Genomic DNA, 21,073 nt, shown 5'->3' on the forward strand with positions numbered 1-21,073 from the left:
CAAATCCCTAATTCTTTTCCTTTTCCACCCCAAGTGTTATTAATCTGTGCTCCTGTGTAAGTCGTGCGTGTGACCTTGGACAAGTTATGTAGCAACTAGACGTTTTTGCTTCTCATTTCTAAAATGGCAGTGACCCTATCAACTGGATTTTTATTACTGTGAGAACTAAGTGCAGTGGTAGATGTTAGACTCTCAGCCCAGGGCCCAGCAAAAAACCTGTTCTCAGTGAAGAGTCAGTCATCTATCGTCATTAATACCATGGTGGCAGCCGTAATCAGAGACCGATTTGCACCTCTTTAAACAAATCTGTTCTTCCTCCCATGGCTGATAGCCCATCTTTACCATTCTTGAAAAGCAAATCCAGCAATGTCAGGAATTTCTCTGTGTCTCCAGGGATGGAGAGGATCTGGATAGCCAAGGAGATGGCAGCAGCCAGCCTGATACGATTTCAATCGCATCCCGGACGTCTCAGAACACGCTGGACAGTGATAAGGTGAGCCAGAACTAGCCCCCCTTTCTTTGGGGAGGTGCATGTGGCCAGTCTCCGGTCGGTCGATAAATGACAGTTTGTCATCAGCATTTCAAACAGCTGCCATGGGTTAAAAGAGGTGTCTGGACATTGTACCAGGAGCAAAGATTTGCAGTGTCAGGGCTAGCAGACTTGAACCCTGAAGATTCAGGAAAAAATCACTCGCCCTTCCCAGTGCCGTTACATGGTTTTCTATCCGAGTGTTCTAAGGCACTGTGTTTAAGCTATTTTATTTTATATTAAGCAGAAGACCCTATTATTTTAAATTAAATCTTACACAGAGCCGTGGTGTGTGAAAGCGGGGCGCTCTGATTGAAGCAGGGGCAGCAGCATCTGCCGGTGGGCCCTGAGGCGTCCGTGGACTACCCACCAGGAAGGAGGATCTGATTTGCAGCAAAGAAGTCTGTAGGTTTACCTTCTACAGCAGTGGCCTAGAGTGTCCTGTGATTCTGTCTTGATAGAATCAACTAACCTACAAAATAAACTGATGGGACAAGTTGGAACCCTGGGCTTACGTGATGCACAGGTGACCAGAGACCCCTGTAAAAGCCAGTGGAAGCATTGATGTCCACAGAGTCCTCAGTTCCTACTGAGATAAGCACCTATTCTGTTCTTTTTCTAGAAGGCGGAAGACCAAGTTCTTAAAACAAGGTTTTGACAGCACGTAGGGGTTTCATTGAACTTGCCGTTGGTTCAGAATTCCTGGGTTTCTCAGTGCCTGACACGGGCTGGACTTTCCCACGAGAGACCTTCGTCCCGAGGGGGCTGGAGGAGTCTGCCTTTGCACGATGTCTCCACAGCCCACTCGCTGTCCTGACCTCCCGTCGTTTGGAGACGGCCGCTGTCAGAGCAGAGAGCCTGGTGTCGGGGTTTGCTTCAGCGGGCAAGTCTGAGTCCCAGGCTTCGGTCTTTTCTCACTTGCTTTCACAGAATTCATGGTGTTGAATGTTGTTTCCAGGACAGAAGTGAGTAGGTTTAAAAAGATTGGTTTCCTACATTGATTTCATTTTCAGAATCCTTCTAATAGGAGTAATTAGCTCTTTCTCAACCTCCTTTTTGACTTCACTAAATAATAAGCCCTAGAACTTACAATGCTTAGAGTAGCAGGACTGGAGAACAAAAACAATGTCTCGTTTGATTTTGTTCGGAGCTCAGTGTATTACGTTCAGAAAATATTTCTCTCCAGTAGTAATAATGAGGAATAAGATAAATGACATGTTCAGTCATTTGGTCCCTAATAGCCTCTTTCCCTGAGGCCCACCCACCCCCCCATAGTCATTCAGTGAAGAAAATAAAGTTTGAACTTGGAAACATTTCATTAGAGTAATCCCAATTATTTTCTTTTAAAAAAGTAGTAATTGAGGTGACTGGGTTATCTTAATAGTTACACAAGACTTCCACCTGAAGGAAAGGTCCAAAGTAATCGTGGCTCCTGCCGAGGGGACCAATTCACAGACTCGCCAAGGCTGAGCATCGCCGCCCCAGCCGGACGTCCACCAAGCCCCCAGACTCGCAGTCTTACCAGATGTCCTCTCATGGATCTGGTCTGGGTTTACCTGAGTTTAAAAGTTTATTTAAAAAACAGGTTATTTGAGTGAAATTGCCAGAGAAAAATAAATATAAAAAGTTCTGTCCTTTGGAAGGGGTGTTAAGATTTTTCTGGTGTTTGGCCCAAGAAGAAAGGGTAGCTTTGCGTCTTGGGTGGTTTATGTATAAATGGGTGGTGGGGGGGAGTCTGGAAACGCCCCCTGCATCTGGGAAGGGGCTCCTGGCTCTCCAGCCCCCGGCTCTGAGATGGAGCTGCCTGGTACCAGGTTGTGCCTCTGGCCCACAGAGAACCGTGTGCTAGTGCCCCCGGGCTCCCTGTCCCCCGACACTGGGGGCTGGCAGCTGCGGGGCGCCGACTGGGATTCACAGGGGGTTTGCCGCAGAGATGAGGCTCTGCCCTGGAGTTAGGAAGAGGCAACTCGTTCTACTTCGAATCTATTATAGCAAAATAGGCTTATGTGAACTTGGATTTGAGTCTGTACAACTCCTGTAGAAAAGTAAGGCATTATCCTAGGAACTGTTGCTTTTAAGACAACACATTGGGCTTCCCTGGTGGCGCAGTGGTTGAGAGTCCGCCTGCCGATTCAGGGGACACGGGTTCGTGCCCCGGTCCGGGAAGATCCCATATGCCGCAGAGCAGCTGGGCCCGTGAGCCATGGCCACTGAGCCTGCGTGTCCCGTGCCTGTGCTCTGCAACGGGAGAGGCCTGCATACCGCAAAAAAAAAAAAAAAAAAAGACAACACATTAGGTACCCAGTGAGAGAGAAGGGATATGTCACTAGCAACAGTGTAGGTTTGTGGAAATTAATCATTTTACACTGGGGATCTACTGGGGTATTAGAATTATTAAAGAACTGCCTCTTAAATATTTTATCTGTGAAGGTAACTCACCAGTTTCTGTTTACCTCATCTCATACCTTAGGCACCGAACTTCATTCGGTAGCTCAGAAATCCCGCCAGGGCCCCTTCTGCAGGTGCCGCCTTGCCTGTGCTCCCGGGTGAAGCTGTGATAGCAGCCCCTCACTCAGCCGCTCTCAGCCTACCTGACGTGCTCATGACTCTTAACCATCTCGCGTAGTGACGTAGTGACGTGCCAAAACTGCTTTCTTAAGTGGATGTGGCATGTATTTAATACCCCTCATTGAGTCCATAGGTCCTTAATAGGAAGTACACAGAAAGGATTAAATGTCTTCCTAAGACCGTAGAATGGCAATGGGTTGTCTTCTTCCGTTCTTGTGTTCTGTGTTTGGGAGGAAAATAAGCAGCGTGTGACACTTAATATGGATAAGTCAGAGTGTGGAGTTTGGAGGGGCCATACCATGAGGCCTTATACGAAAGAAGGCCCATGTTTGCGACCACACATATGCCTACACATGTCTGTTCTCTGCTTTGGGGAGGTTTTTCTCCTTTTATGTACTTTTCTGGTAGAACATTTCAGGGTCAGTAGATGATTCAGGAGAATACATTTAAGAAATTGCATCCTTTATGGAGTCAGTTTGTAAAATGCACTGTTACTCTGAACTAGGCTTAAACAGAAAGCCCTGTTATCTCTGATGGCAGTAACTTTTCATATGTCCCAAGGTTCTTTCCGCCCTACATATTTCAAGTTTAAATAGCCTCTGATGACATGGGCAGATAGATCTGGCAAGGGAAATTACTTAACCATATTCTGCCTGTTTGACTTACTTTATGATGTCTGTTATGAGTTAGTTGTTATCATGGAGTTTGGTTCCATTTCAGAAACCGGGTGGGGGGATGTTTTCGGCTTGGCCTCTTGGAGAACTCTTGGGAAGAAGTTGTCTGCCCAGTGCTGTAGTAACTCTCAGATGAGGCACAGGGTTTTAGAAGAGTCAGGTAAGGAGGGGCCCGGAGACACCCTCTCTCCAGGGACACTGTTAGCAGATACAGACCACAGGGCCCCCGAGCACCTTTCCTTCTTTGCAAACGTAGGCTTTAAAAGCTGCCATCTCTTTGTTCCAGATGTCAGTGTAGCACTGATTCTTGCCCTTATTAGTGGTGCTTGCGCTGATAAAGTGATCTCATGAAAATATAATGTGGGTTCCAAAGAAATCAGATGCTTGCCAGATTCTTGTCTCATTTGTCCTGAGCTTGTCTCCCTGATGTTGGGAGGGGACGCCTCCAGGTCACTGCGGGGACGAGGGAGGCCAGGTGACCCTCGCAGGGCCACCCGGAATAGAGAGCGGAAGCCAGAAACGGAATGTGGATCTAATTACCTGGCGGGGTCTAGACCCTGTTATTTCACACTAGAGCTGAGGAGGAACTAAATATTTTGGCGTATTAAAGAAGCATTTTTAGTATTTTTTCCTTCTGTGTGCATTACTAGTCTGTGGTTTGCTTCATATAACGAAAATTTATATTATAAGGAAAATAGAAAATATGCGAATCAGATATAGGCTACTACTATAGAGCAAACCATCTTGAGGTCAGGATGAAAAAAATAACCAAGGCCAGACAGGGCAGGCTGTGGAAAAGCGGCCCGAGGCAGCAGGGGGCCAGGTGTGAGCCTTCTCTAGGTCTGAAGCCGAGCCGTGCTATTTGTAATGAACGAGAAATTCAGTTGAGACTTGATACTTGGCACGAATTTTGCCCCTAAGCTTGTGATGTGAGTGTATGAATTCACACATTTAAAAAAAATAAATGGTTTCAGTTACTTTTCATGAAGTATATATAGCACTGTGTTGGGGATATGAAATTTATGTAGTTTAAAAAGTCAATAAACCTCTGTGAAGTGACAGTCTGCACCATAGGAGCTTGGATGGATTTCCATAAATTGCAGCGCTGAGGTAGTATATAAAGTCATTAATGCCAGTACGTTTTAAGATGAGGCTGGCTTCAAGTTTTGGAGGAAGGAAGCCTGCATTCAGCCTGCTTAGGAAGTGCCTCGTGCTTGCACTCAGCCCCGTCCCTCACATACCTGGCACTGTGTGCCGCCCGCCTAAGCTCACACTCTCCCCGCTGCCTGCAGTTGCCAGAAGCAGGAGGGAGCCTTGGCTCGAGGCGCTGCCCAGCCTGCTGCCCTTGCCACGGTGTCCCAGAGCCTCGTGTAGGTTTGCCCGCGTGGGCATGAAGTTGAGTCGCTTCGTTCAGAAGCCTTTCTGGGGACAGCACATAGTTTTAATCCCGGGATGTCAGTTAAGGGTCCCGACTCCGCCCAGAGGGTAACGGAGTCGAGTAGGCAAAGTATTTAGCGTCCAACAGCAGATGGTTAAGAACAAGCAGGTGCTCCCCAGCCAGGCCTCTGAGCTCTGCTGCTCAGCAGCCTCTCTGTGCCTCAGTTTCCTCATCTGTAACAGGGGACAGTACGACTCCCCCCTCTAGGGCTGTGAGCATTAAAAACGTGCGTTTGGAACAGTGCCTTACACGCCCTGAGCACTGCCTAGATGTCGACGGTCACTGTGTCTTCGTTTCAAAACTTGCCTCCTTCTCCCTCGTTACTGGCTGTTGCAGACCCGCTGCACATCGGCCTCTTAGTGAGCACTCCTGCCTGCAGTGGATTTAGAAGCTAATTGTGTTCCTTAGGAGCTAGAAGTTGTGCTAAGGGTAAGTTGCTCAGACTCGGTTCCTGAACTTGCACGTCTTGGTGGCTCAACAGCTGAATACTGATCCTGTGTTGAACGGGCAGCCTCTGAAGAAGCGGGAGACTCTTGCTTGAAACGTTTTCCCAGCTGCTCCCCTGTAATCCTACCACATGAGCCGTAGGATGAGTCCGTGCTCTTCCCGAGGTCGGTTCGTGCCTTCCCAGGTGCAAGGGCGTTGAGCCCTGTGCAGCCCAGGACAGGTGCCGTTCCACAGGAACAAGCAGAGAAAGCCCTCCCCGCTGGCAGCCTGGCGAGGGTGGCCCCTGGCATTGGTTCCCTCTATCTTTCTAAGTGACTGTGGCTTTTTGTAATTTTTAACAAGTTTCTGAAGTGCTCTCATAAAGCCACAGAACGAATGCAGCCTTTGCTAACTTTACTCAATCAGAAAAACAAAATTTTCCCCATGCTAGAGCAGAGAGCCTCAGTTCTAAGAAAAGGCAGAGTTTTCAAAACTACAACTTTAGGTATAACTGTTAACAAAAGTGCTGCTAAAAATAGTGGTGCATCGGGAAGTGCTTTTCAATGTAGATTTTACAGCACTGGTCAAAGTCACTGCTGACAGTGGCGGCCCAGCTTTGATTCAGACTCGAGGCTGGTGGTTTATCCTGGTTGTTCTTCCTCTGGGTGAGGGACCCAGTCGGCTGGTTACCTGGCTGTCATACCTTAGCTTGTCAGGGGGAAAAAAAGAGGCCTTTCAAATGAACGTTTCTGGATAGGTGCTGCTCACCCAGGAAACACAGCAAACGGGCTCCCTTGGGCTCAGTTGTCCCAAGAGGGGTCTTGCTTTCCAGGGCCTGTGATTGAAAGTAGTACAGGTGGGGCCAGCTGACTGCTTCCCGAGCCCCATTCGTGTTTCTGCTTTTCAGCCAACGAAGCTTTTCGTTCATGCCCCGCGGCTCAGCCCTCGGCGCCTCTCGTTCTAAAATGTTCAGAGTGAGGGCAAGCGTGGCATTGGTCCAGGCCAGCTGCCGCTGAGCCTGGAGGCCTGGTACCTGGGAGCTGTCTTCTCTCTGATCTGCTTGGCTTTTTACACTTAAAGTTTGCCTTTTCAAATATATCTTTTAAATTTAGCTTCTTGACATCTAACTTTCCACTGCAGCTCATGTGTATCCCGGTCAAGGAAGGCTTCCAAGGGTTATTTGCATGTCAGAACCAGCGTGTGATCACATCAGCAAAGAGTAAAGGATTAACCTCCCTGAATGTTATACTCAGTATTTCTTTTCTGGGTAAAAATGTTGGGTAGGTTAAGCTGCTGCTTTTGAAAACGTTTTTTCTCACAGATTTTCTTTTTCTTTTCTTTTTCTCTGTTTCCTTTTGTTTCGTTCTTTTCTTCTTTTTCTTGGGGGAGGGGTGGTAAGAAACACCATTTTTGCCAGCTTAACCATTTTTCGGTTCTGACAGATTTCTTTTTGCACCCCAATCTGTGAGAGATTCACAGTGGTCCTCTTGGAAACCCAGCAGCAGATTTTGTGACGGCTTCTCCTGTGAACTTGGCCTTGAGTTTGGGGTAAGCAAGGGGCCTGATGGTCCCGTGGTTAGGACGGCCACTGAGAAGCCCAAGCCTCCGGCCTCCGCGAAGTTGCCCAGGGAGAAGCTGGGGTAATGCGTTTCCTTGGGGAATTGTTCTGACTGCCGGTGGTGGCCTTTCTCTTGTAACCACGGAGCTGGTAATTCACGGAGCTGTACTTTCTAGTCCCCTTTAAGCGAGGAGCCACTCTTTGGTCTGCTCTGTGTGAAGCCTGCACAAAACCGCAAGGCCCTTCTAGTGCCTGCACCGTGCTGGGCTGTAGGATGTGACTGTGGGTTGGTACACTCTATTCCATAGGAGAAGGTGGCTTTTAGTAGACCGCTTCCCCCTCTCCTTCTGAAGCGCTCTCAGAAAGTTGGCCAGACACCCACCCGCAATTGATCTTAGCTTCTCGAAGCAGATTCATTCACAGGGAGGACTACACCATCCGCGTGACAGTTGTAAAGAGCCCCTGTTCCTCTGGCGGAACCCGCCCCAGAAGTCACCTGCGAGCCAGTCATTCACATCAGGTGTTTGCTGTTGTCTCTCGAGAGCTGTATGTTCTCGTAAAGTAGACATGCCTCGTTGCAGAGCTCCAGGGAGGGGATGCCAGAGCCCGAGCGGTGGGTGAGAAGCACCCAGCCACGGCTCTGCTTCAGTTACTGTCTTTAACTGGGTTCAGGCAAAGCAAAACAATATACCGTGGTTCCTCCAGAAAATGTAAAAAGGAAAGTTCTGTTCTGTGTGACGGTTTTTGAAGGTTCATGTGCCTGCGACCAGGTGAGTATTTCATTCTTTTGGGTGAAACACAGCAACTTATTCATTTTCAGTCATTGAGAGAACTCAGGCAAGGGGGCCCTGGTTTGGTTCTGCGCATCGTCCGTGCACCAGCATCACTGGAGTTCCTCCCGGCAGCCCTTTCGTGGCTGGTCTTGGAGGAGGCATTTCATTATAGTATCCACGGTCCTTGCTCCAGTTAAGGCCATTTTACTGTCATGCTTTTTAGTCACCACATTTAATTTTTTTAAGGTGAAAAGCAGAAAGATTGGGAAAAGAATATCTTCTGATGAGAATGTCACAAGGGTTAATGTGAGTCATGGAAATTGAGATTTTCATAAATTGCAATCCTCAACCAAATGCTTGTGGTAAGGAGCCCGTGATACAAGTCCATAAAATACAGAGATGTGAAAAAGATAATGTGAAAACCTTCACAGAATATGGTTGGAAAGGAAAAGTGAATTTTTAAACTAGATAAATGGAATGGTAACACTTTCAACATAGTGAAGAAATTGTGTCACTAGGGGTAGAAATGTCACTGACAATAAGTAAGGATAACCCAACCTTTTTCTAATTAGGAGGTCAGTTCTACATAAAAGGCTGTAATGACTTGCATTGATACTCGAAAACAGTTATTTTAAGTCTTTTATACCAAAAAAAAAAAGTCTTTTTAATTAACAAGCCTGGTCTTAAAGACAAGCTTTGGAATAAGTTTAAAATATTCAAATGCGAGCATTGAGGCAGAAATCCATGGGTTGTCTCCTCTCTGGACTAGAAAACGCCCATTTAATCCTCCCCTTATAGATTTGTGCAGGAGATTCTTATGGGAAAAGTCAGTTTATTCTTAGGGGCAGAGCCAAGAAGATATGGTTTTCTTAATGATAATCTAGCACTGTTTGAAGACATTCTTCTGGTACTAGATTTTGTTACTAACTCTCTAAAGGCTTTGAGAAAGAATTTTGACTCAGTATGCGATTCTTTGTCAGAACAGGCTTGATTTTCATTTCTCAGGCTCTGTCAAGTGCACAGATGTTTCCAATAGTTCTGATTACTCTGTGAGGGGCTGGAAACTCAGCGCCAGAAAGAAAGTCTAGCTTCATTCCTCTTGGCAGCCGCGTTCTCCCTTCCCACCCTTCCCCCACCCCCAGAACACACCACGTGGCTTTGAGCAGTCTGAAGAGTTCCTGCAGTGGGAGAAGGAGACCAGCACAGGCCGGTGATGAGGGAACACGTCTGAAGTGGAGCTTCCCAGGGCCGGGGGTGGTGACACGCGGGGACCACGTGCACGCGCGGGCCCAGCAGACGGGCGGCTCGGGCCGAGGGAAGGCTCCATGGGGAGTGCAGGCCGGGCTCCCCGCGGGGCTTGTTCACGGGTCACATTTTCCCTGGGATGGGAAACATTCCTCCTTTTCGTTACAGGGATTAACCACTTCCATAACGTGGGGTTTTACGAGGAAAATTCTGCTCCAGGCTGGGCCTCTGCTGTTGACCTTTTAACATGAGCATCTTCGAGTGTTCACAGAGAAATGTGTGAGACTCAGCATAGTTTTTCCAAAGAGAAGTTTGTAAAATTTAGAAGGGGGTTAGTCACTTGGGGAAAATGTCCTTTGTGGCCCAGCAGAGACGATTCCTTTTGTCGATATTTGTTTTATTTTGGAAGAGTTTTGTTTTGTTTTGCTTTCTGTGGTTGTCAAGTGGACATGTGTTTCTTATTCTAAATATCTGAACTTTCTCTGGAAAGACAGGAGGGCAGTGGAGAGCATGGAGCGTGACAGAGGGCCGGCAGGCAGCCGAGGACGCTGCAGGGCCGCGAGCCCGGGTAGGAGTCAGTTCTCTGCCGGGGGTGGGGCTGGGTGGCCTCTCTGGAACAGGATGTTTCCCGGCAGCAGGCCTGGCCGCCCCTTCCTCCTGCACATCGCAGCTCAGCCCGGCGACCGTCTTCTCTTCTTCTGTGGTCTCTGTGCTGATGCCCAAAGGGGGGACAGGAAACACACAGGCAGAGTTCACTCCCGAAGTCACAGAGGAAGAGCCCATGTTTTGTTTTGGTTTTCAGACAGCTCATTTTTACAGCAAACCTATCTTACCTTTTTCACTTCAGCAAATGTGTGACCACTTGCTGGGTACAAAGCCTGTTGCTAGCTTCCTCTTACAAGCTGTGCGCCGGCCCTTGGCACCTGGGGCCTCACACACTGGGCATGGAAAGGTCGCAGAAGAATGACACAAACCTGCTTTCTGGTGCGGAGGACAGACACACACACACACACACACACACACACACAGACACACAACCCAAAGCCTGGCTCGTGTCAGACTTGAGACGTAATTTGTTTAAGGACAGAGTGCTAAGGACGGTAGACACAGGAGCAGCTTCTCAGAGGGATTTGACGGGGGCTGAGACGAGAGCAGCTGGGGAGGTGAGGGCTCCAAGCAGAAGGGCTCACAGACACAGGGCATGCAGGACCCACCTCAGAAGGAGGACATGGCCGCTCTGGGCTGTGAAGCACGGGAGAAGCACGAAGCCTGCCCGGGGAGGCGGGCTAGGACCCGGTGACGGGAACGTTGCGTCTTATACTAGGGAATGTGTGCCTAAGGTTCTTGAACAGGAGGATGGCATGTGTGCACATTTTAAGAAGGGAACTGCGGCAGCAGTGTTCAGGTGGTTTGGAAGGACAGCCTGGATGGGGCAGGGCACTCCGGGGACCAGTGCAGAAATCCAGATGAAGTGATTGGTGTGGGCGCGCTGACGAAGGGAGAAGTCAGAAACACATTCTAGAATCCGACTGACCGTGTTTCAGGGGTGCAAAGGAGTGCGGTTGACTGTGATACCGTTACCCAAAAGGCAACGCTGGAAGAGAAACAGATGTGAGGGCGAGTAATGAGTCACGTCCCAGACTCACTGCTTTGAAGGGATGGGGAAGCAGCAGGCCCGGATGCCTGCTGGGAAGTGCCCAGCACAGAGGCTACGGCATGCAGCCTGAGCCTGGGGCTGCCCGGATGGGAGGGCCAGAGGGGGTGGGCCAAGGGCGGGGAGCTGGCCACAAGGTTCTCCTACAGAGGGGCGATAATGAGCATACCTGTGAGCTGTCCCCAAGGAGCGTTCGGTCTAAGGGAAGATGCACAGCAAGCGGTCGTGAGAAGGCCCTGTACCTGTTTTCCAAGCAGAGATCACGGAGTTGGTGCTCTTTACAGAGTTCCTGGGTGTGCTTCAAAGGGCCCAAGGCTTAGAAGAGTTCGGACAGAAAATGGGAGTGAGCTGAGAGGAGGGAAGGAGGGGAAGGCCCTTCAGGCCAAAAGCCACGTGGCACCTGAGGGGTCAGCCGGTGTCCACGCAGCATGTGGAGGGACGTGTTGAGGCCTGGGGCGGGGAGGGAGCCCGGGCGGAGCTGGGGTGGGGGACAGCAGTGTGGGGCGGGGAAGCTTGCGCTAGGGAGTATCCTGGGGGCTGGCGAGGGCTCTCGAAGGGTTTTGGAGAGAGAAGGGCGTGCTCCGCCCGTGCTTCCGGATGCTACGCTCCCTGCTCTGCGGCTCTCCTCCCGATCTGGGGGGCACAGGCGCTGCCCCGGCCGCACCGTTCTCGCCAGGCCGGAACCGACCTCCAACTTTATCACCATATTTCGCAACAATCCCCCCAAAGGCCTACAAGCAGAGTTCTTACTAGTTTGCCCTAAGTTTAAAAATGAGTGCAGTTGACCTTTAAACGGGCGCAGTGCCCTGGTCCACTCATATGTGCGTTGTTTTTCAATAAGTACATATATGTGCTGTAAATGTATTTTCCCTTCCTCATGATTTCCTTAATAATATTTTTTTCTAGCATACTTTATTGTCAGAATACAGTGCATAAAACTTACGACATACAAAATACGTGTTAGTCAACGGTTCATGTCATTGGTAAGGCTTCTGGTCAACGGTAGGCTACCAGTCGTTATGTTCGGGGGGATTCGAAAGTTAGACGCAGATTTTTGACCGTGCAGGGGGGTCGGCGCCCCTAACCCCGACGTTGTTCAAGGGTCACCGGTATGTGGCACTCTTTGAGAAGGGACATATGTCTCAGGCACAAAAGTGTTTGGACACTCTCATGGAAAACCATCAGATTCTGACAGTGTAACACACAGAAAGTCATTATTATACGTTAGAATGTGAAAAAGTAAATGTTCAAGTGTTCCGAAAGGGACGTAAATTAAGGGACAGGGAAACGGGAGAGCCCTCATTCGGCTGGTGCCCGGCGCTCTGACCCAGCTGTGGAATGGGAGCCGAGCTCCCAGCCCAGGCGCCAGCCTCGCCCGCTGAGGGCCGGTGGCTTGGGCTCGCTGACCTGTCCCCTCCCTCCCCAGCTATCCGGCGGCTGTGAGCTGACAGTGGTGATCCACGACTTCACGGCCTGCAACAGCACCGAGCTGACCATCCGCCGTGGCCAGACCGTGGAAGTCTTGGAGCGGCCCCACGACAAGCCTGACTGGTGTCTGGTGCGGACCACCGACCGGTCCCCCGCGGTGGAAGGCCTGGTCCCCTGCGGCTCCCTGTGCATTGCCCACTCCAGAAGTAGCATGGAAATGGAGGGCATCTTCAACCACAAAGGTAGGAGTTCGCGGGCGTGGATGGCAATGACGGTCCTACTGGAAATGACACCGGTGCTTCTGTCCCTGCTCCCTGCAGCCTCATAATAGGTACGATCCCTCTTGGTCACTCGTGCCCCAGTCCGTTATCCCTGTGTCTCCGGGCCTTCTTAATCCATCTGGAGCTGAGATGGAATAAGGATTTCACGTGTCACTCAGAAATAATGAAGCATCGCCTCATTTCCCAAGGCCGCGTAATAAGATAGCCGGTTGGCGAAGGAAAAGGGGGCTGTTGTTGGGGGCCAGTGCCATTCATAAACGGAGGAGACAGAGAAGACGCTGTTCTCCTCCAGGTGGTGTTGGAAACAGGTAGGGGAGGTGGGACCAGACTCAGCATCTTCCTAATCAGGTTTTCACATTGTGGATTCTTTATTTTGTTGGTGTTCAGTGCTAGACAGTCAAGCATGCAGGTTCTGAGAGTTTGTCTTTATAGCTTGATAAAGTGTCTTGGGGCATCCCAGACTCCCCAGGTTCCCTGCCTGGAGAGGGAACGCAGCTGGACCCCCCGGTGGGGAGGCTGGCCAAGTCAGGCAGGGCTCAGTGTCAGGGGTCTGCAGCTGTGACAAGAGAGGTGGCTTTTGAAAAAAATGCTTTTCAACTGAAATAACAGGGTATTGAACAAAACGGCATTTGGCACTGGGGACTCCTTTAGAGGCAGGCAACTGTAGCAAGGCCGCTTTTCCACGTGTGTCTGGATGGGTCAGTAACGAGCTCCCCGCGGGAGTATGAGAGTCTGTTTATCCTGAATGTCCAACATGGTTGCTGCTGGCCTGATGTGGCTTGAAACGGGACCTGTCTGAATTGAGCTGGTCTGCAGGTGCGAAATACACACTGGATTGCAAGACTTACCATGAAAAAAGAATGTGTAATTATTTTATAGTCATTGCAAACTGGTACTATAACATACTTTATAGGGTGGGTTAAATAAAATGTATGATTAAAATTAATTTCACCTGTTTCTTTTTACCACTTAAATGATGGCTACTAGAAAAATTTAAATTACATACGCAGCTTGCACTGTGTCTGTTGGACGGTGCTGGTTTAATCTCTCATCTTACTGAGGAGCTACTTTGAGCCTTTAAGACCTTTTCAGAAACACTGACCTGTAGCTTCTAGAAAAATGCAGAATGGGTAGAGTTTATACGCTTCAAACCGCATTAGGTCAGTCTTCGTTTTTCTGCCATGCTGGCAGATGGCCGATTCTTCCAGATCTGGGGTCAGCGGTTGGTTTGCCCTTCCTGAGAGAACTCCACTATACTCTGCATATTCCAGTTCTTTTAATTTTGGAACATTCCAGTTGCTCCCTCCGTTGGTCAGCTGTGCCCTCCTTTTTTTTTTTTTTTTTTTTTTTTGCGGTATGCGGGCCTCTCACTGCTGTGGCCTCTCCCGTTGCGGAGCACAGGCTCCGGACGCGCAGGCTCAGCGGCCATGGCTCACGGGCCCAGCCGCTCCATGGCATGTGGGATCTTCCCGGACCAGGGCACGAACCCGTGTCCCCTGCATCGGCAGGCGGACTCTCAACCACTGCGCCACCAGGGAAGCCCCTGTGCCCTCTTTACGTTCGTCCTGACGCGTCCTGCAGACCGTCCTCTGGCTGCTGAGGGGTTAGTCATGGTGCTGAGCTAAGTGAAGCTGCACAGGAAATAGCCGGTGACTCGCCCCCTCGGGAATTACAGGCCCGACCATGTTCCGGATCCCTCGGGGCCTAAATGTGACTGTATCGTCACCTCAGTAAGCAGCTGGAAGAATTAGGCTGTGGTGTCTCCAGGGATCCAAAGAGAAAGGCAGGGAATTTCCCAGTTTTGCCCCGAAGCTGAGGCATCTGCTTGCAATTACGGGGAAGCGGCCCCGGAGTGCCAGCAGCCCTGGACCTGCCCGGCTGTGGTGCCGAGTTCTGAGTTCAGGTAGCGGCTGGTGTGGGCCACCCGTTGGCCCACCGCCTGGGTGTTCCCAGAGTTGCATAATGTAGTTAAGTCCTTGAGTCTGAGTTGAAAAGGAAGTACAACGTTTTTTTCAAGTTCGTCTATTATATGCAGAGGAGCCCCGGTGAACTTAAGCTACAAATAACGTTTGTTCTGAAAGATTTCTTTCCACATGTGCCTTTCCTGTGGTGTGTTCTCTACTTCCTGGTGTTCGCAATTGCAGGCTAGCCCAGCAGAAAGAACCGTGTATTTATCACACTTGCCTTTGTCCTGAAAACTTCCTACAGAGGTTGGGTTTGTGCTTGTCTTCTGGCTTGACTCCCATTCACAGCCTCTTCTCTCTGACGTTCTGTGACTTTCCGGCACCTGAGACGTCACTCCTCACGAACCCTCTGCGTACTGAGAAGGTGTCTCTTCGCTGAGTAGAACCTGTTGTGAACTAACAGTTCATAGATTGGGGCTCGGAGCCTTAGGCACTGTTTTCCTCCTTTTCCGAGTTTTTGTTTTTCCTGTCGTGCAGGGAAGCTCTTGAGGTGGCCTGTTCCTGGCAGTGTTGGGACTTGGGTGGAAGATGGGGGAGGGAGGATCCTCCTTGGGCTCTTGGACAAGCCCCTGCCAGAGCCTCCTGTGCGCGGTCAAGTCCAGGGGATCGGCAGTGACCCGCAGCTCCGTCTAGGAGAAGAGTCTTCGTCGGGTAGTCGGGGCAGCAAGGGGCGAGGGTCCAGAACGAGCCCCAGGGACTGCGGGAAAGAGGCCGCCGCCCCCCTGGGGAGCAGGAGGTCCCCAGGGCATCTGCTCGGCGCCACAGCCCCCCTCCTGGCTCTCGTGTGCAGAGGACCGCGGGCTGTTCACGTACCACCGCGCGCTGGGCCGGCGGGGCGGCTCATTCGGAGTCCCTTCCGTCTGAGAGCCGGGCTGGGCCACAGGGCCACTGCAGGGAGGGGTCCAGTGCGGCCCCTCCTCTAGAGAACTGGGCACCCCGCGCCCTCCAGGCCTCCTTCGCAGGGTCGCGCGCACGGGCCATCTGGCCTTTCACACGCTGCAGAGCACCGGGGGTGGGGGGCGGGGTGTTGTGATGTCTCGTCCCTGGTCACTCGCTGTTGATCTGCCTGTGATTCTTGCTGCTCTGACCTTCCAGGTGGAGGAACAAGCACATTCGCTAATCTCTAGTCCCACAGTTTTCTCAGCCTTAGTGCCTCAATTTGTTCACAACTCCCCAATCCAAACACCTTAAGTTTCCAGGTGAAAAACATGCCTGTTGAGATTAAATGTCTGTGTGTTTGGTTGTGTGTGATATTTACGAATCGCAGTGTGGCTGTGAGGATACTCCGGTCAGCCCAGAGGGGCCCATTACGCACTGGGACCAGCGCCCGGGTCGCAGGCGCTCTGAGGCGTGGCTGCAGTGGGACGTCTGCTGGACGGCACGAGGACTTAGGATTTATGAGCCCCGGGCTCCTTGGATCAGCCCAGTTTCCCTGGGTGATGTCGGGGGAGGATAGAACATCACTGATTTAAACGAACAAGAAGTATAATTGTACAGTTTGTTCTTCAGGAAGATATTTTTGGGTCTGAGGCTAGACTCCAGTGTGGACATGATTCAGGGGAAAGGTCGGTACGGGAGGGTAGCCGTAGAGCGGCGTCCGTCGACGGGCAGCCTTGGTGTCTGGCATCTTGCTCTCATCTTGCCCTGGCCGCCCTTCTCCCCTCTCACAGCCTCTCAGTCACAGGCGGCAGGCAGGCAGGCAGGCAGGCAGCAGCCACTGTCAGCAGAACGGGGCCTCTTCAAGTCCCTGTGCCCCTCCAGCGCGTGTGTGTGGTTCACACCACCTCCCACCGCAAAGGTTCTCCTGGTCTGGGGCCCGGTGAGTCCGCCGAGCAGCCGGATTGAGAAGCAGTGGCCCCCAAACCCCCGCGTGTGGCCATTGCTAGACTGCTGATACAGGGTCACGGAATTATCTTTAGTCTCTCAGAAAATCCAAGGGATTTTTCTGTCCTACTGTCTCAGCGTGGACAGCGGTCACTGTTCTCTGTTTATTTACTTTAGTGTTGCTCCCAGAAAGTAAACAGAATATCAGAAATGTTTATATTCCCGACGAGGCCCGTTCCCCACATCCCCTTTCTGGTGCTACCCTAGACTGAGCAGGTCAGCTGTTCTCTTTCGTCACAGCCAGAACTACCATACGTGATAGTGTTTGAGAGCTTAGCTCCATGGTTCGGGGGTAACCCAGCAGGCATCCCTGGAGCAGTGCAGGGGCCCTGGATGGGCAACAGTGCCCAGCGTTGGCGGTGAGAGGGTGGGAGATACTCAGTAAAAGTAGGATGGTCCCGGGTCAGTAACCGGGCAGAGTCGCATCCTGAGCTTCCTGCAGGACGCATGCCTGAAGCGCGTCGTGGCAGCCTTTGGACTGTATTTGCTTTTTTTAAGGGTAAAACAGTAATCTGTCATCAGTCTTGAGGAGGTCCTTCCACTGTCCTCACACCTGGATTATTGCATCTGAAAGACTGCCCATGTGACTGTCATGGTGCCACTTGTCAGTTGAGGTCTTCCACTGCCTGGCCTGGCCCAGTTGGAGTTGCGCTTTTAGCCACCACTGAATTGTTTTTTGCTAAAATTCAGCTTTAAGAGAAGACATTTCGGGGGTGAGAGTGATGTTTTATGGTGGAGCCTTTAGAAGAGGTGATGTGTTGAACTCGCAAGGTCTGTGCTTTGTGTCAGGAGGACCCGAGTTCTGATTCCATCTCTGTCTTCGGTGACGTTGCAACCCGGGGCCTGAGGTGGGTGGAAACGGGTGGTCCCTGAGGTCATCCCCAGCTCTGACGTTCTCAGGTTCTGTTTCTCATGAGGCCTTTCTGAATGAAGGCCAATTCCAAACCTCCCCTTTTTCCTTATGCTGACCCCTAATGAGGTGGCCAGGTCGTGTTTTTGCTAGTTTGTTGATATATTTAGGAGAAAATACCCACTTAGGAACCTTAGCCTTAACCTCTCTTGAAGTTGTTTATAAAGTTTTTCTCTCTGGGATAGTGTATAGGTCAGTACTTGCATTTCACTTTGAAGAAGCTAAAAACATGATTTTTTTTTCCCTCTGAATTCTTCATTAGAAAAACAGAGGAACAAAAACATGAGAAATAAAATTTGTTGCTTGCTAACCACTTGGGCCTCTACGCCCTGGGGCTTTGACTCAGCACACCACACTTACTGAAAAACGACGTTCCAGAAATAATCCCCTGTGGTTTCCGGTTTACCACATCACCTACAGAAAAGTGGGTACCATCAAAATCAGGTCAAAGAGAAGACCCAGGAGTTATCTTTCATAAATGCAGTGATATGTGATTGATATCAGTGAAATGGGACGTTTTCTTTACTCCAAATGAAAACTAGGAAAGTGAGATTTTTCGTGAGAAACTACCTGAAATGTAGGTTTTTCTCTGGGTTCCACCTTGGGCTGCCTCCTTGTCTCTCAAAACTCTCTGCCAGGGTTTTCCTATCCGTCCTTCTCTCTGCCTGAATATTTGACTCTCCAATATTCAGTCACTAGACTGTCCTCCCAAGTTTTTGTGACTGGTTTCTTTCACTTAACATAACGTCTTCAAGGTTCATCCGTGTTGTAGCCTGTGTCAGAATGTCCATCCATTTTAAGGTTGACTCTTACTCCACGGTATGGACAGACGCCAGTTTGCTGTCCATTCACCTGTCGATGGACACTGGGGTCTGCTGTCAGTAGCTGCTCTCCTCCAGTCTCTGCTTCCCGTGCACTGGGGAGGACACCCAGACGTGGAATTGCTGGATCATGATAGTGTTGTTTTTAATTTTTGAGCATGCCTACCACATTTTGGTACCTTTATCTAAAGTGTATATTTCAAGCATATTCTCCTTTCCATCGCCACCGTTGCCTCCTTGCCACTAAGTCTCCCAGCCTCACTTCTCCCCCTCTTCTTGCAGCTAAAACACAAATCCGGTCATACTGTGCTCCTGCTTAAATTCCTTCAGTGTCTTGCTGTTGGTCACAGAATAAAATCCAGTTTCCTAACATGTGCCACAAGGCGTTGCCCCTCACGCTCGTGTGCACAGGAACACACACGATGAGTGCACACATCCCCTCTCTCTCCCCCTGGTGTGGTCGTAAAGTAACGGGGAGTGGGGGTTTTTCCTGCCTGACACTCCTGTCCCTTCTCACCAAATAAAAAATCCTACAGGAAAATATGAATGGATACAGTGAGTCTGGCGGGGGGATGAGGGTGCAGTTATCAAGTATTTCAACACAAAGGCTAACATCAGGGTAACCTGAGAAAGGCCCCATGAGATGATGAACTCCAGGGACCACTAAAGACACACAAGGAACCTCATAGGAACTCACTGAAAGAACTTTAAAACGTTTTAGTAGGAGCCATGGGTGCAGTAATAGTGCTGAACTTATAAATGTGATGGAGGAGGTACAAGTAACGCAGGCTTTAAGCAGCAGGGTTGACGAGGGGCAGAGAGCCTCCGCCCACAGCCGTCATGGAGAGGAGGGACCCTGAACAGTGGGCACGAGGGCTTTAAATGGAGGCCTGGGGACCGGGACTTCCCTGGTGGTCCAGTGGGTAAGACTCCGCACTCCCAACACAGGGGGCCCGGGTTCGATCCCTGGTCGGGGAACTAGATCCCGCATGCATGCTGCAACTAAGAGTCCACATGCCGCAACTAAGGAAAGTCCGTGGGACACAACTAAAGACCCCAAGTGCCGCAACTGAGACCCAGCACAGCCAAAAAAGAAAAATCGAGGCCTGTAACTTGGGGGAAAGGAGCCTCAGCAGTGTTCACAGGCAAATAAATGAGTACGGTTCATCGTAATCCGCTTTGTCCAGTTCTGTTCTGTGTTTTTTACTTTAAAGATAAACACCTTACATAGATGAATCCATGGGGCCACTGCTCAAAGTTGTGAAAAATGGACATACCATTTATACCACATGCAATTTCTTAGAACGAATGAATGGATGAAGTGTCCCGGTCCCAGACCTGGAGGTTATAAACTCCACATCTGATTCTCAGGGTAACCACTGGCACGGCCACTAGGTGAGGATGAAATTAGGGCACCCAAGTTGCAGTGCGTCTGAGCCCCTGTTGCCCCCCCCTCCAGGGCTGTTCTCCTCACCTAGCCTCTTCAGCCTCCCTGGTCACGTCGGGGCCCTGTGAGGTCGTGGCTCTGCCTGCTTGCTGGGTGGCGCCCACCACTGCCTGCCCCTCAGCTTCTGTGCCCCTCGGTCCCGTGCCGTACAGGTGAGACCAGGTGACAGGACTTAGCAGAGGTTTGCAGATAGTGGAAAAGTAGGACTCCGATGGCCACTGGTGCGTCATCCTGCAGGAATCCCAGGCCCTGGCCTCACCACCTGCGTCCCCAGCCTGTGCCCGACATCTGGTTTTGGCTGACCCCCAGCTCAGGGGCACTTTAAAGCGGTTTCCCTGTTTGGAATACAAGCAGTTACTAAGATTCCTCACCCCCATCCAGACCACCTTCCCAGTTCCTGGGACAGCATCCGCTCCATGCAGCCCAGCTGGCAGAGGGACGCCCCATCCTGGGAGAGGAAGCCTGGCCTCTGTGCACGGGCCAAGGCCTCATCCTGTGCTCTCTCCCCAGCCCCCCTGCCACCCAGAAAAGCAGCATCTCTGCAGATGCTCAGGTGCTTCTCTACCTTCGATAGAAATCTGTGCAACCAAAAATGGAGCTCCCGGTCCCAGGCCTCTTGCATTTCTTCAAGGATATTGGGGAAAACTTGGTTTAAATTTGTTCAACCCAAATATATCATCTTTCCCAAGTCATGAAACCCTCCTCCCCAAGGATGAACCTAAGTGTCCTACCACTGATGAATGCTTATGACTTTTTAAATGACGTGTATGTTTTCGGAAAACGTAAGGCATTAAAAAGGCTTTAATAATGTTAAAATTTTTAGTTGACTATTTTGTGATTCTGCTGTGTTCAGACATTTGCTTAGTGCCAGATTGTCCCCGTTAATCAGAAAACACATCCACCCGAGACACACCAATGCATAGACGTTCGAACCTGTATCTGCCCACACGTTCTTTAAGAATATATATAATGGAAGATCTGTATATATATATTTTTTAATTAGCTTGGAAAAGAGCACTTTTTCGTCTGTTTGAACAGCTGCTTATGTAAATCCCTGTGGGAAGAAAAACCGAGGAACAGACAGTTGCACGAAGAACAAAGACTTAGTCTCTCCCCTGAGCCCTGTGGATCCGGGGCTCGCGGATCAGCCCGAGGCCTGTGATTAAGGAGCGCTTTCCATGCAGCATGTAATTACGGAGCCTCACAAGTGGGCCGTGACTCTCCTGAGTGCTTCATTTTGGAGGTATTTTCATGCGCCAACTTTACGTGAAAGTGTTTATTAAAACAGGAAAAAACCATGAGCAGGTATTGACGCCATCCATATTAGCTGATCACAAAAAATTATATATATAGCAAAGCCATAAACAATGAATGCGAACAGCATCTTCCCACAGCCGGTCATGACACAGTGTTCAGGGAAAGGTATGTAATCAGGGGAGAGGTGATCCCCAGGGAGAATTGAAACGTGTCTTG

At 50.3% G+C, this 21,073-nt stretch overlaps 1 protein-coding gene across 5 annotated transcripts in view; it reads left to right on the forward strand.

The window, feature by feature from the left end:
* TRIO (trio Rho guanine nucleotide exchange factor) overlaps window positions 1–21,073 on the forward strand; it is a 372,055-nt gene that overhangs the window by 280,183 nt on the left and 70,799 nt on the right. For all 5 annotated transcript variants that reach the window (XM_060146876.1, XM_060146875.1, XM_060146878.1 and 2 more), the window contains 2 exons: window positions 394–493; window positions 12,292–12,535. In XM_060146876.1, the coding sequence (XP_060002859.1) occupies window positions 394–493; window positions 12,292–12,535 (344 nt within the window). The remainder of the gene's footprint in view (window positions 1–393; window positions 494–12,291; window positions 12,536–21,073) is intronic.

This window comes from Lagenorhynchus albirostris, chromosome 3 (assembly GCF_949774975.1).
Source record: "Lagenorhynchus albirostris chromosome 3, mLagAlb1.1, whole genome shotgun sequence".
Taxonomy (NCBI): domain Eukaryota; kingdom Metazoa; phylum Chordata; class Mammalia; order Artiodactyla; family Delphinidae; genus Lagenorhynchus; species Lagenorhynchus albirostris.